The sequence below is a fragment of the Asterias amurensis genome, chromosome 17 (assembly GCF_032118995.1).
Source record: "Asterias amurensis chromosome 17, ASM3211899v1".
In the NCBI taxonomy this organism is placed as follows: Eukaryota; Metazoa; Echinodermata; class Asteroidea; order Forcipulatida; family Asteriidae; genus Asterias; species Asterias amurensis.
This window is the reverse complement of record NC_092664.1, coordinates 8497768-8514452: the sequence shown is the minus strand read 5'-3', so window position 1 is coordinate 8514452 and position 16685 is coordinate 8497768. Positions and strand designations below refer to the sequence as shown.

Here is a 16685-nt window from a genome sequence, read left to right as displayed (position 1 = left end):
TTTAACCGAGTAATAGCACCCCCCCCCCCAACTGGCCGACTCCGTAATTTAGAGGGCTCACGCTTGTAAATTGAGCCGTCAATTATTTGTAGTGCCATTTTATACACTGTTGGGGTCTATGGCTACCCAACCAAAACGTGCTACAGGTTGAAAGTCGACCATCACAGGGGCAAATGGGTCATCTATACTCAGTATAAGCATGTAGTTATGCTTCAGAGGGGGGGGGGGGGGGCGCTTGTTTTCCAGTTGCCGCATAATTATGGGGTCGGCCTTTTAGGGTTTCCCTTTATTTTCGGCCATTGGGCCGAGGCTTAGCTGCCAATTGTTGAAAAGCCAAATCCTCTAACCTAAAATGTAGGCCTATGCCTTCAAAAAACAGCCACCGAGCCGTATTCTGAAAATGGGGCCATAGTCCTGAAAATATGTTGAAGTAGCGCCCATAGCAAAATGCACACCCCGGAAATACGCGACGGACGTGTTTTGCAAAGGGAACCTACTAACCTAATATTTTTCTGAAAAATTTAAATCAATGACGATGTTTTTTTTAAAACAAATCCAGGCAAAACGTGTTTCAGTCAGTGTCAGTCTTTCCAACACTGATATGTTATTACTGTTCATGAACAGAAACTGTGTGTCTGAATTGAAATCAAGAAAAATCAGTCACCACGTGCGGTTTCAAACATGGTGCTATAACGGAGAGGGCTATTAAACGGGAATGGTCAACCAATGGCAAGTTCAACCGAAACACTTAAAGAACACGTTGCCTCGGATTGGACGGACTGGCAGTATAAAAAGCGTTTGTAACCGTTTGTTACAAAAATGTTTTAAAAAGTAGAGTACAATGATCCACACGAATTTTGTTTCAAAATTGTGTGGTTTTCTTTTTGCTTTGCGAATTAACAGGGCGCGGCCATTCCTGGGAGTCAAAAATTTGACTCCCATTTTAAATGGCCGACCGTGTTAGTCGACGAGGTAAAAGGAAAACCACGCAATTTCGAGGCAAATGTGCGTGGATCATTGTATTCTACTTTTAAAACATCTTTCTAACCATAATGCATTTTATAACAAACGGTTACAAAGTAAACGCTTTTCAAAGACAAACTCGACTGGTCCAAGGGCTCCTTTAATGGTTTCGACCACGAAACAACAGCAATTTCCGTAATACACACAACTGCAGAGTCACTGAGGTTTACGTCTAAACCTCTGTTGTCCGGGGGGCGGGGGGGGGGGCGGAGACCGGACTGGGGTCCACCAGCACCGAGTATCAAGCAACCTTTCCGTGGAAGCGCAGTAAAATGTTTGGAGAAAACACAAAGTGAAGTGACTCGACTGTGGGTAGCAGCGGTAGAAGGCTCTGAGGTCACCATTATAACATACAATTTGCATCACAAAGCAAAAATTTTGCTTTGTGATGCAAATTGTATGTTATAATGTTTTCACTGAAAGCCCATCTTTATGAGTAATCTATTTATCTTGCTGGAACAATGGGTTATGCTCCAAGTTCATATTGGGGATACTCCAAACCGTTTAAAGACACTGGACAATATTGGTTTGTCAAAGACCAGTCTCCTCACTTGGTGTATCTCAACATGTGCATAAAATACCAAACCTGTGAAAATTTGAGCTCAAACGGTGGCCGAAGTTGCGAGATATTAATAAAATGAAGAAAAAAAAACCTTGTCACACGAAGTTGTGTGCTTTCAGGTGATTGATTTCGAGGCCTCAAATTCAAAATCCGAGGTCTCGAAATCAAACTCGTGGAAAAATTACCTCTTTCTCGAAAACTACGTTACTTCAGAGGGAGCCTTTTCTCACAATGTTTTATATTATCAACCTCTCCCCATCGTTACCAAGTGAGGTTTTATGCTAATAAATATTTTGAGTAATTACCAATAGTGTCCACTGCCTTTAAAGTACTTGTGCCCTCTCAAGAGAATGGAAGAGACGACAGCATGGATCACCTTTTTTTTTTACTAGAACGATATTTTTACGTTAAAGGGAAGGTACACGTTTGGTAAGTCAAAGACCAGTCTTCTCACTTGGTGTATCCCAGCAAAAGCATAAAATAACAAGCCTGTGAAAATTTGAGCTCTTTTGGTTATCGAAGTTGCTAGAAAAGATGAGAGAAAAAACACCCTTGTTGGACGAGTTTGTGTGCTTTCAGATAGGAATAAAAGACTTCTAGATAGAAGTCTTTTATTATTTTAGTGAGAAACTAACTCTTTCTGAAAATCTATGCCACTTCGGAGGGAGCCGTTTCTCACAATGTTTTATACTATCAAAAACTCTCCAATGCTCGTTACCAAGTCAGTTTTTAAGTTAATGTTATTTGTTTTGAGTAATTACCAAACGTGTACCTTCCCTTTAAGTACAAAATGGAATAAATCATAAATGTGTTATTGAATTTCACTGTGGACAATTTAAAAAAAAAAGTTTACCTGACAAAGGAAAAGTTTCTAGGTGGCCCACATCAAAGAACAAGATACCTATCGATCACCTCGTGTCAACTGAATACTAAAACATTTAGGCTATGTGCACGCAGCCACAATCATGGTTTAAAATAGTCTTGGTTCCAAGACCATTGGTGTTGCGCGGTCACACACAACCAACGTTCCGATCCATGCACGGCAAAAACTGTACACGCTTGTAATCATTTCAAGCGTGTAAAGTTTTTGCTGTGCATAATCGGACGTTGGTTGTGTGTGACCGCGCAACACCAATGGTCTTGGAACCAAGACTAGGTTTAAAATTGTGTGGGTGTCCAAACCACTGAAGTAGTAGTTATCTCAATGTTATATCAATTAAAGTAAAGATGCTATGTCAGATTTTTTTGCCGATTTGACCCCAAAATTTTGATTTAAAATTCATTACGTATTTTGATGGGGGTCGAGAAAGTAACAAGCTTTCATTTGAGCCATTGATCGTAAAAGTCCGCTAATTATTAGTAGCAGTGAAATAAAGTGCTCAAAATTAGTCTTTGTCGGGATCCCGACAATATATCACGTGACAAATTCTTATGTGTTTTAAAAGAAACGTTTTAAAAAATTTTCATGGTTCCTGACCATTAAAAGTAAAATACCATTCCCTCCAAAAAAAATTTGTTTTAATGTTTGGGGCCAAAAATCTGACATAGCATCTTTAACAATCGCCATGAATACAAGTGATTGACTTTGTCGAATATAAGATCTGCAAATAAGAGTTACTCAATACTATGTAATCTGTTGTTCATTTTGGTGTCTCTGTTACAAAGGGTATAGGCCTACCAATGGTGGTGGCTGTGAACATTTTATACAGCAGTTGCAAAAAGGAAACCGTTTTAATGTTTAAAATATTTTCTTTATTAATTTCATAGACAAAAAATGTTTGTCAATATCATCTCTGGATATACTATTACAATTACACTGATAAGACACAACTTATGGTTATAAAAATATCAATATTCTCAATTAAAAATATTTAAAATTTGAAACATAAAATTGAAAACATTGCATAGCTAGATTTCCAAAACAAGGAATCTGTCTGAGTAAAATAAAAATCTTCACACAATTTATAATTTGATTTTTCAAGTATTTAAACAATAAAACAGCATATTTATCATCCAAGTGACAGAGTTACGTACAAAATAATCCCTCTACACATTTTATTAAACTAGACTTGTTTAGGTCTAAAGCTAATAAAGTATATCTTAAGTCCAAATCTGAGTGCATTTATTTCCATACACTTATATGAGCCTTTCACAATTGTAGGAACATCTCAGAATAATACAAGTTTTGACATTCTATTTAAAACACTGACTCAAAGAATTAATGTTATTCTGTATTCTACCAAGTAATACACACTTCTATGTAACAGAAGAGCGTCTGGAAGCAATAGCATTCTTTTGCATAAAAATGAGTTATTGTAAATTGTAATGTATTTATCTCTAAGAATTGCTCCAATCATTCACATCAACAATATCCAACCAGTCTACTCCTGGGTGATGAGAAGCAATTATGGCTAAGTAGTGCCATGGTCATGGACACAGTTGTCTCCACCTCGAACCCACACTCCAATGGATCAACCAACAGAACTTGAGTTCAAGAAGGTGGCTGAAAAAGCGATTTTAAATAAATGCTTGAAAATCATGGCAAGACCTAATTATAAAAAAGATATGCAAAAGTAACCTGTAAAACAAAGGACGGAATAACTTGTTGATGAAGTGAACTTTTTCTTCACTAAAAGCACACAACTTTTAACAGCTTTCATCTCTGGATATACTATTACAATTACACTGATTAGACACAACTTATGGTTATAAAAATATCAATATTCTCAATTAAAATTATTTAAAATTTGAAACATAAAATTGAAAACATTGCATAGCTAGATTTCCAAAACAAGGAATCTGTCTGAGTAAAATAAAAATCTTCACACATTTTATAATTTGATTTTTCAAGTATTTAAACAATAAAACAGCATATTTACCATCCAAGTGACAGAGTTACGTACAACATAATCCATCTACACATTTTATTAAACTAAACTTGTTTACGTCTAAAGCTAATATATCTTAAGTATATCTTAAGTCCAAATCTGAGTGCATTTATTTCCATACACTTATATGAGCCTTTCACAATTGTAGAAACATCTCAGAATAATACAAGTTTTGACATTCTATTTAAAACACTGACTCAAAGAATTAATGTTATTCTGTATTCTACCAAGTAATACACACTTCTATGTAACAGAAGAGCGTCTGGAAGCAATAGCATTCTTTTGCATAAAAATGAGTTATTGTAAATTGTAATGTATTTATCTCTAAGAATTGCTCCAATCATTCACATCAACAATATCCAACCAATCTACTCCTGGGTGATGAGAAGCAATTATGGCTAAGTAGTGCCATGGTCATGGACACAGTTGTCTCCACCTCGAACCCACACTCCAATGGATCAACCAACAGAACTTGAGTCCAATGTCGAGACGGCTTGCACATAACCAGGACACAAAATGCTGATTTCTCAAGTAAAAAACTCAACACAAAATCACTTTAAAAGTGACATTAGAAGTAGGCCCCCCTATGGTTAACACTTTCCAATAAGTGTAAACTTGAAGTGCCAACAAATTAGTGACGCAATCGTTTGCTTAAAAAAAGAACAAGCATTTAGAGTTATACATATTAGTGAGAATTCTGCATTACAAAGATGGAATCATAATTTTGTGCTGGACAATTTCACAATAACACTATAATTACAGCCTGAAACTTTCTACATACAAAACTCCTCCATTAATATGTTGAGTAGCAAACAAAAAATACAAAAATGATCTGAGTTACTAAACTTCTGCCTACAGGGTCTACAGGTAAAATTAAACAAAACAAAATCACTTTAAAAGTTACATTAGAATTATGATGTACACTTGCGAGAAGGAAACAATGGCAGTCGTGCGCAGCGCATGCACATTTCCATTGTTTGTCTTCAAAGACGGCGGCCAAAGACATATCACAATCATTTAAAATTATACATTTTAAGTAAACACTCATAACTATTTATGGATGGAATCATAGGCCAAACAGTTACACATTAAACCAAGAATTGCCCATGTGTCCATGGTCTACGTGTACATACTTTTGATCAATGTCAAGAAGGTGGCCGAAAAAGCGATTTTAAATAAATTTTTAACGCTTGAAAATCATGGCAAGACCTAATTATAAAAAAGATATGCAAAAGTAACCTGTAAAACAAAGGACTGAATAACTTGTTGATGAAGTGAACTTTTTCTTCACTAAAAGCACACAACTTTAACAGCAGATAGTGGTGTAATTGGGGGGGGGGGGGCTGAACCCTCCAACGATTAATTCATGTCTTCACCCGTTCGAAATCTGGACGTTTGAAAATAAGAATTACGAGAGCAAAATGTTACATTTTATAATCATTAATGTAGTAATTTTCAATGTTTTTTTAAGACTACTTTTGCCATTTAAATGCTGACAATTTGTTTTTACACCCGTGTCAGATTATCTTATAATAGTAAATTGCATAACAAGATTGTTTGAGAGAAATGCAAATGGAAATTACAATTTAAAGCGGTCAGAAAATGGTGCACCCTCTAAGTTTAACCTGTAGTTTCGACTTTGATAGTAAAGATATAGGACTATTATTGTTGAACTAATGTTTTGAATGTGCTTTTAATATATTTGAATCTATCGTTTGATAACCAGTATTTGTAATTATGTTAAGTGCATTAAGATTATTTTTTGATGTAATGCGCTATATAAGAACTCAATATTTATTATTCGTAATTATTACAATGGTTAGAATTTAAGCGCTGGATCTTAAACAATGGACTCATCTTTGTCCCTCCACTCAAATAGTGGCTTGTTGTACATCTCTGGAGGCATCGGAAGATCTTCTTCTTCTTCAAGATCAATGACTGAAACTGGGGAGGCTGCCCTGGATGCCGTAGGTGAATCTTCCATGGTTGACATTGGAGAAACGACATTGGAGGTTTTTCCGATCATTTGACGCAATGCTTCTGTTCTCCTTTGATGTCTAGATGCTCCAGCTTGTTCCTTCGAGGCAGAGGTTGGCCTCTCCTGGTTGTTAGACGCTCCGCCACAAGATGGAGAGGCAGGGCGACTATCGGTATCAGAGAAAAATCCACCTAATAATGGGAAACCTGGTTGATTGCCTCTAGGAGAATCCATATGTTGACTGGTTGGAAGGGATGCATTGTTATCACTATCTCCTGAAGACTGTGACAGACCGTCTGCTGCAAATGCACTCGCCACATGTCTAAATTCCATGGTTTGCTGCGTGGGTTTGTCTAAATCAGTGTCCAGATTGTGAGGGAGACTTTTGTCATCTTCGGCGTTCGTATCACCTTGAGTGTCGGGTGTATCATCTTGAGTGTCTTCTAGCCAGCCATTCTGGGATGGCGGTCTTGGTGGTGTCTCGCACCGTGCAGAGTGAGACGCTGTATTGTCCGAATTGTTGTCATTAGCAGGAGGAACTGCCTGGTATGGAGGCGGAAGGGGAACATCAAATGGATTATATGCCGGTGGGAGGACCATCGATTCCACAAAAGGATCAAATGGGCCTGGCATCTCATTTCTGAAGTCGTAGTCTGGAAAACCAGTTGGAAATCCGTGAGCAGGTCCCTTAAATGGAAGAGGTTTAGCTGCAGATTGATTGTCATTTAGTGAAGGAAACGGTTCAAAGCTGCTCAGACCAAATGCCTTACCCATTGCCGATGCTTGTGAAGGTGCATTTGGTAATTGAGTGAAGGCTGTCTCCGCTGTGTCTTGATCAAACCCAGCATTGACATCCTGACATGCATCATCTTCATCAGATGGTCCATGAGTTACCATTGTAATGCCTTCTTGTAGAGCTGCAGATTGTGGTCTACCAAGTCCGGTGTAGAATGGTCTTCCTTGAGAATCACTGGACTTGGGTCGAGCCAATCTTGAAGGGGGAATATACCTCCAGTTTGTCTGGATGTCTTGTTCATTCTTTCTCTTCTTTTTCTTGTAGACGCAGCAGATAATAAGAATGATGAACAGCATCAATACAAGAATGCAGCCTACAATTATTAAGATACACCACAAAGAACAGCCAGTTATTATTGGTCTTTCCTTGCAGAATTCATAAAAACCACAGAACTTTTCTGGTGGGAGTTCTAGAGTACGTTGGCAAATGAGGGCAAACATGTCGGCTGACACATTGGCACGAGTTATGTCTCCACTTGAAGCAACATCCAACAGACAAGCCTCATAGTAGAACAACAGTGTACTTTGTAGATCTTTGCAAGCTGTATACAGTGGGTCTTCGTAGAAGAAAACATTACAAATGGCCATGGCATCCTCCATTAAAGTTGTTGTAGGGAAGTTTGGGGAGTAGTCTGGTACAACTTTGATTGGTGCATTGGACGGAACCCATTCTGGTGGTGCTTCCTCTGGGTACAAGACTCCATCCACCATACTACTATTGTCAAAGCTGTTCAACTTCATCAATGCCTTGAAACCACTGCCTTCATCCAGTGCAATCAGAAATAGCATACCATCAGACAGCTCTTCATTGTAACTCTCCCTACCCTCAGCCAGGTTTTCCCCACGTGAGAAATATTCCTCGAGATGCAACAAATCAAGATCACCTTGAAAATCCAAGGTATCATCAATGATTCCATTTGTTACATGTTGCCCTAGATGGAGACTTCCACTCAGCTTCAGGTACTTCAGAATTTGAACGCCAAACTCTGTAAATGTCTGGACAACTTTCTGGTCTGAAGCATACAGGTCAACAATCACTCTGCCATCAAAGTTTCTCCAAGACAAACTAAGATGGAACCAGACTCCTTCTCGGATGACTAAGTCAGTTAACACAGTTTGCCCATTAAAGTTCAACCTTATTACACCACCTGCTAGTTGAACGGATAAAGAAGTATCTGAATCAAATAGCATCAGTGTCTGAATGGAAGAAGATGAAACACCCACACGCAGCCAACACTGAAGAGTGAACTTGTCCAGGTCTTTTATTATGACATTGGAGAACGTAACATGGTTGTGTTGAAATCTCAGGACGTAACCAGCAGCTGTGAATGCTTTGGCATGATTGCTCAGAAAGTTGGACTCCTCAAGTGGTAAACGGAAGTACGTACTGAGAGATTTGTCGCAGTAACTTTGTGATGCTAAATTGTCGACAAAATAATCTTCACTCACTTGTTGCCATTTGTCTGGGCCATCTATCTCTGGTCGAAACTCTCCAACATTGATATCATTAATCCAATTGGAATCCCATGATCCACTCAGAGCTGCTCCCACCAAACTAACGCCATCTGGAGTCTCAACAACCAAAGTGATAATTCCAGAATACAGTGCTACGATGATCACTACTGACTCAGAGGTGCTGGTGATGTTTATAAGGTGGGGTTCAAACCATGTGTAGGCTAGAGAACCAGCTGAGCCTTCACCATTCTCTGGTTGTTCAACATTAACCCATGTCTGACCAGACTTCTGTTGAATAATCAGTTCTCTTGTGTCTACCTCTAGGTCGATACTACATGACAGAGTAACTTCTCTTTCACTGATCACAACTTCAGTAATTTCCCTGCAAGCAACACTTCCGTAACATGGTTCCAGTAGAACCTGTACACTTGTTGAGTGTGTAGTTAGAAGGTAGAACATTCCAGGTATTCCAAAATGGAAGCTTGCACCGTCAAGTGTTGTGAAGTGCAGGTGACCAAAGAAAATGGTAAGTCCTGCTGTACGTGTTCGATTGATTGTACTTATGGAACAGTCAATACCATACCATCCAGGAGAGCACTGTGAACATGCATAGGTGTTGTCGTTCAAATCAGCAGCGGGTCCAAGCCAGTGATTTTCACAATCACATAAACCTGATGTTGCATTACATTGACCATGATCATTGCAAGGGCTCAGTTCACCTCCGGGACAAACATTTGAACACTCCCTTCCCCAGTACCCTCTCAAACAAACACACTTGGTATTTTCATCAGAGCTTCTCCGTCCAAATGTACAAGGAATGTCACACTGTGGTCCAATCCAGTATGGGAAATCCCATCCCAGAAAGCTGTTACATAAAAACCGTGCAGGCCATTCACTGAGGCGTAAGTGAGTCTCAGCTAGATCGGACAGAGCTACCGTTGCTTCAACAGCAGCACTTAGATCCCGATGAAAGGCAATGTCGTGCAGACACTGTATGTATTGGATATCAATGACAGTATCACCGAGAGCAATGCACGAATCATGGAAAGGTCCCCTTAAAAAGATTTCCTGGCACTTGGAAGTAGCTTCCATAGCAAAGGTGGCATTGGGGAAGTCAGGATAGGAAAGAGGCTTTTCAGCAGGAATTGGGTAGTCGCTGTCAGTGATCCTCCAGGAAGGGCCGTTCCAACTAGGGAACTGCATCACTACGCCACTCATGAGATCTGTTGCCTCTCCACCAACACCTTCATTGAATTTCCAAAGAACAGCTAAGTCAGGTGTGTTTACATCAGCATTTAATTTCCAGTTGGAGACAATCAAAGATGGGTTGGTGATTCTGTTCCAAATTCGAATCTCGTCAATAGCGCCGATAAATGGCTCGTTGGTAAGTGGTGGAAGAGGAACTGGAGCAAGAGAATACCACTGTCCTAGTACTAGGAAACCTCCACTTTGGAATGCTCTGCTGGTGAGCTGAATTGCCTGAACTTGTGGGATTCCAAGAGTGTCAAAGACATACATCTCCAAGATGGCTGTTGACTGGTGCCAGACAAGTGATATTTGAATCCAGAGATTCAACTCGAGGCGCAAATTCAGACGGTGCACATGCCCTTCAAAGTACATACTGAGCCTTCCTTCTGAGTTTATTATAGCAAACACGTCATCAGCTGTACAGTAGGAGAGTAACACTCCACCATGGTGCTGTATCCTTACCCACATCTCAAGTGTGAATCTTTCAAATGGTAGATTGTGTAGTGGCCCAGAAACTATGATGTTGTCAGTAAAGTACAAATGATAACCAGCACCAAGTACTGGTAGAAGGAGCTGGTAGTTTGCATCAGACACATTAACAAAAGATGAGGCTCGGAATTTAGAAGTGTACTTATCGACAGCATTCATTGAGGCATTACGCTGGCAGTCCATGCTATCGATCACTGGTGTTTCAAGTTCATCCTGTAAGCAGTCCACATGCTCAATTTGATTCAAACTGTCGCACGAAGCAAGCAGTCCAGCAAAACCAAAACTATTGCAAACATCCGATGGCATGCTAACGCCGAATCCAAAATGATGCGGATGGAGTGAAATAAGTACAGATATAGCCAGGGTCTTCACATAGACTCGATATTGGATGACATTAACTCGAACGATACTTATCTCATCACTGATTTGGTTTGTATGATCAAGTTGGATTACTTGACCATCAAGCCAGATGTACGGCCTGAAAAATGCAGTGTCGATTGAAGCACGGATTATAAGGATGTGGGACTGGTGGTGAAAGGATATGGCATCAAAACATGTGGAGAAAGCTTCAGCTGTGGCGCACCAAGAAAGCCTCACATTTATCTTGATTTCACTTTCTGCATGATGGATAATTGTGTAGACTCCTACCTGGATGATATCAAAAGAGACTCCACCAAATGTCACGACTCTTCCTTGGCCTGTAAGGAGGGCACTGACTCTCAAATTCACAATTGGTTGTTTGTACCACGATGTGGTGGCAATGACACAATCATCTCCAAGCCAGTTCAGTGAGCAGACACCACAGTTAAGTTGGCTTTTCCAGTTGATCTCACACAAACACTGGCCTTCATTGTTGCACACTCCGTGATTGTAGCAAGGTGTGATAAGACCGCCCGGACAGATTTCAGTACAGCTATCTCCCCAATATCCAGTTTCACATATGCAAGCATCAGGGTTAGTGGGGTTGGGAAGACCAAACCCGCAGGATTTGCAGGTTGACAACAGCCACTTGGGAAGTTGTGCCTCAGTGAAGATATTGCAGAATATGCTAATGTCAGGCTCTTGATTACTTATGACTTGACAATACTCGACTACCACGGCAAGAATTGTAAAGGCACTCTCTAATGTTCCTGTCGCAGCAGCGTTGTGGAGACATGACAGAATGTAGAAATCTACTGTAGCCTGGTTGAGTTCTGCACAGACACCTCGAATACCTCCATCACTGACATTCAGCTTCCCACAGATTGTCTCTGCTTCTGTTTGCAAGGTGTCGCGACTGAAATTTGCTTCAAACGGAGTGGTTAGTTTAAGAGGTATGTCCGCATCAGAATAGGTCCATTCTGGTTTCTGCCAAGAGCCTGTTGGTGTCAGGATGTCATTGCCAAGCACAGGGTCTGTAATAATGCTGCCGAAGCCAATGTCAAATTTGTAAAGAAGAGCCAGGTCTCCTTCATGATCGTAAGTATTTGAAGCATCAGAGAGTTGTGTGATGGCAGGTAGGAATGAGGCACCCCAAATTCTCAGCTCGTCAAGTTCACCATAAAAGGTTGAGTTGAAGGTGTAGGTTTGGTTGTCTGGTAATGGCAGCCACTGTCCGACAGACAGAATAACGCCAGACTCCAGCCAAATCCAGTTGTCAACGACGAAACGGCACGAGCTGACTACCCCAGTAGCGCTGTGATGGTAAAAACGCAGCATGCTTTCCTCCTTTATGAACACAATCGAAATGCTATTCCAGGTCTCGAGGTCATTTGTGATACCAGTGTCATACACTTGAGTCCCGATTATGATTTTGATAGTGAAATCATTGATGATGGCAAAAGTTGACTCCAGCCCAAAGGAGATTATTACACCTCCGTACAGATACGGTTTGACGAGAAACTCAATAGTAAGTTCACTTTCTGAGATTGCTGTTGATAAATTTCTCAGAGGTTCTGTCCTGCCACCTGTGTTTTCAAACACAAGAGCAAATGTAGCTCCACTTGGTATTGTTGCTTCAACATAGGTTTCATATTGATGGACAAACAGGCTTTCTGAAGAGGGAACTGTCCACAAATCAGCAATCAGGGTGTTGATATCTTTCTGTGTTATATTATCCAAACCTTGGGTCATGTTTCCAAGATCATCAGTTTGGTTTTGGTTACAATTTCCAAGGAGGCCTTCTGAAGCCAAACAGGTGTTGGATGGTATTGAGATGCTCAGCTGCATGAACAAGCCTACAAAGTGGATCTTTAAGTGAAACTCCGTCTGAAGTCCTAAATAAAGGGTCATCATGTTTGCATCTGTTTGTTCAATGATCCAGTCGGTATTCTGAACATAGAAAAGTTTGGTTGTGATGTCAACTTTTACTTCATCAATCCAGATCACTGGACTATGATTGATCTGATATGGAGCATGAATCACAACATCAGTGTCGGAGATGCTTACAGCAATGGAATTCACACATGTAGATTGTTGGAAACACGGAACTTGTCGAATCTGGACGAGGAAGTCGATGGTCTGAATCAAGTAAAACTCACCAACTGCTGCAAGATTGAAACTCAGCCCATCAAACAACGTGTACTGTGAGTGCACGGTTACAATGCTCACAGAAAGCCGTGGTGTCGTTATTGTTTGTGTTGTAGCAACTGTGCAGTCATGGCCATACCATCCTGGTGAGCAGATTCCACAGTCTATTGACCCATCCCAGTTGAGATCACAGATGCATTGACCCGAACCTTCACAGCTGCCGTGAGAGCTACATGGGGTGATAGAACCACCTGGACAAACCTTATCACACTGTTCTCCGTAGAACCCAGGTAAGCATTGACACGATCCAAGAGGCAGTTTCACCCCAAACAGACAGTCATCCTCGCACTGTGTCCCTGCTCTTAGTGTTGGTGCCTCTTGACATAATGGCAGTGCAGGCCAGGTGAGAAGATTCAGAGAAATCTGACAAATATCTGAGAAACCGAATGCAACTTTGTAAGCTGCAGCAAGGTCTTGTGTTCCGGCAACCTGTCGCAGACAGAGTGTAAAGTACATCGATATTGTTCCATCACCTACACCACTGCAAACAGCTGAAATCGGTGGTGAATACAGCAGTTTCATGCAGAGGTCTCTTGCAGTAGTTTCCAAGTTAGCATCACTAAATTTAGGAGTCATGGAAGGGCGTAAACTGTCTTCTGGTATAGGTCCATCGGAGTCGAGCCACTGAGGTTTAGGCCATGGATCATCAGGCTTGTAAAGGCATTCACCAGAGATGCGATCTTCAGCAACCATTCCTTCTCCCTCGTCAAATGGCCAATATCGTACCAACCCTGTGGCATTTGTTGCTGGTGGATAACTCCACAATCCCACCACTTCTGCAGGACTCAAGTATTGGTTCCAGACTCGTAAGTCATCGATCTGACCAGAGAATGATTTCAATGGCACCTGTCCTGTTGTGTTCCAGGCAGGTTGCCATGAACCAAGAGTCAGGTACCCAGCAACACGAAACAGGTGTGTATTAATTGACATCAGGTATCGCTTCACTGTTCCAGTTGATGTAAAATGGTACACGTTTAATTTTCCATTAATGTCTTCATACACAAGAACAATCTTATTCCATCTGCCATCTTGTACAATCAAGTTGGTGCTGTACACTGCGTTTCCTACATGAATCTTTATGGTGGATTCGACACTGACAGCAAAAGTCACATCGTTAGAGTACGAGAACACCACACCACCATCTGTGGAGATATCACTACATTGGAGCAGTAGCTCAAACGTAACATCAAAGGACTTCTGCACAAATAGTGTCACATGCTGTGTGTAAACTACAGTCAAATGGAAGTACAGGGAATAGCTGGCGTACAACTGTAGCTTAGAGCTTATGGATGGATAGGTAATTACAGCATCACAGTCTGTTACAGACCAGCGCTGCATGAAACCCTCTATGGCATCATCCGTAATCGGTGTAACATCACTTCTGTCGCAGGTTAAAGTGTCATTCATTTGGAAAGTGTAGTTGTGAGGTTGCATAGGGGCTGCTGACTGTACAGGATCGCTTCTTTTACACAGGTCAAGTTCTAAGCGGGCAACAGGCATTAACAACCCAGGTTCTCCTGGATCAGTTGCATTGCAGCAGCCTCCGACAAGTATTCCTGTTGCTACAGAGCAAAGACTAGACGGGAGGGTTGTATCCAGGGATAGATATTTGCCATCAGCTCTGACGATCATCTTAAAGTCACTTGGTCCTGTGATGAGAAGCTCAAAGTATGACAAACGAGTGAAGACATACCCTGATTGGCCAAACTCATATTTCCGATCAATAGAGACGGTCTGGCCATTGACATAAATAATGAAATGTCCTCCGGAGATGCTAGACCCTCCAATTGTTACGTGGGCAAACCCAACAGATGGGTCTCCAAATCGGAGCCCAATATACTTGATGCAGGAATAGCTGGCGAAGCAACGTATATATTTGGCCTGGATGATGAGTGAGTTGTCTGCAACTCGAAGGAGGTGGTACTGTCCCACTGAGTTGTGAAGGAACGTGACCCCACTCAAGGTTGTAATTTGTGAGATGCCAATGATGACGGAAACATGCACATGGACGTTGAGATTTTGAATAGCAACAGCGGAGCAGTCTGTGCCTATCCAGCCAGATGTACAGAGACTACAGTCACTCTTGCCTTGCCAGTTTGGCAAGCATGTACATGTTCCGCTTAGAGCATCACATTCTCCATGACTACTGCATGGATTGATTGACCCACCCGGGCAGACCTCGTTGCAGTTGACACTCCAGAAACCAACATCACACACACAGATGTTTATATCGTCCGGATGGCGTGATCCAAATGCACACAGAATATCACAGCTGTTCCCAATCCAGAGGGGGAACGCTGCATCCCCAAACTCATTGCAAAGGGGCTGTGCTGGCCAGTCTGGTAATCCAAGAGCCGCCTGACAGTAATCAGCATATTCTATTATTGGCTCAAGAGCTGGCTCTACAGTGTTGGTTGTTGCTACAGCTTCCAGACAGGCTTGGTAGTAGAATTGTTGTGCAGCATCACCAATCGGGCAGGAGCTGCAGAAAAAAGAGAGTTTCAAAAATCAGTCATTATTTTACACCCTTTATGTGTGCCTTACAAAATATTACTGTTCTGACCAAAAAAAGACCCGTTGCATATGACACCAAAAGACCGAAACAACACCCTCAATAAGGTCATTGGATACCTTTAACTAACTGAGAGTTTTGTTATCCTTTTGTTTGTATAAATGATCGTTTCAATAAGGGAGTTTGACAATGCTCCCACAAGAGGACATATGCAGCAAGCTGGCAACAGCAAATATCTTTCATACAAACATTGGCTCAACGTATATCTTTATGAATTGCACAAAACAGTTAACTGCGATTCGGTAACTAGACAACAATACCTATTCTAGTCATCATGTTAGCTTGGTCGGAGTTGTGCACGGCGCATACATGCATGCAAGTTTCCATTGTTTGTTCTTAGTGATGACGACCAGTGCCAGGGGTCTATTTATTGTAATTTTAATACTTTAAGGCTCTGCAGTAAACCAATTATTTTTAAGTTTTAATTCTCGGAAAATGTAGCACTACTTTATAATAATTAAGATAGATTAAAACATAAACATTAGTGAAGAACTAATTTTCAATTGTGTAAATTTTACACCTTCAGATATAGAAGAAAACCATTTTTCAATAGTGAATTGTCAGCTTAGTACTAAAATGTTGTTAATGCAATTTTTATGAAATTTATAAAACTGCTTTTGAATATTTTGGAGCTTCTGGTTTAATGGAGTTTACTGATCAAGGGGGATCTCCGTTGCCAATGTTTCCGAAATCAAAGAAATCTACTCAATTGTGGATTTTAATTTTTGTTCTTCAGATTAAATGGCAATTTACATTAAATGCCCTTTTGATTATTAAAGATATGAAGTTGAAAATAAGGACTTTGTTACGGGAAAGCTCCATTAAATTATTTTCAAGTTGGGCCTCAAAAACTTTGAAAGTAAAAAACTTTATTTTCATTGAATTGGTTTGGTCATTAAAAGTAATGGATGAGCGGTTAATCAGCCCAGGGAAGTCAGCAGCCCTACTGGTTTCTGCATCATCCAATTAAGTCCACTGTTTGAAATAGGAGTAATACATGGAGATAACATGTGCAACTTGCTAGAGGACAATTTTGTTCTGGCCTCTTTCTTCAATGGACCTTTGCTGTAATGTTACAGAAATGAGCCTATGAAAAATATTTTACTT

At 40.7% G+C, this 16685-nt stretch overlaps 1 protein-coding gene across 1 annotated transcript in view; it reads right to left on the bottom strand.

Moving 5' to 3' along the window:
* Positions 1 to 3706: 3706 nt before the first annotated feature.
* The window catches only part of LOC139950099 (uncharacterized), a 57946-nt gene continuing 44967 nt past the window's right edge, over positions 3707 to 16685 (bottom strand). Inside the window, exon 27 of the mRNA XM_071948727.1 lies at positions 3707 to 15488. Within this exon, the coding sequence (XP_071804828.1) occupies positions 6314 to 15488 (9175 nt within the window). The 3' untranslated portion in view covers positions 3707 to 6313. The remainder of the gene's footprint in view (positions 15489 to 16685) is intronic.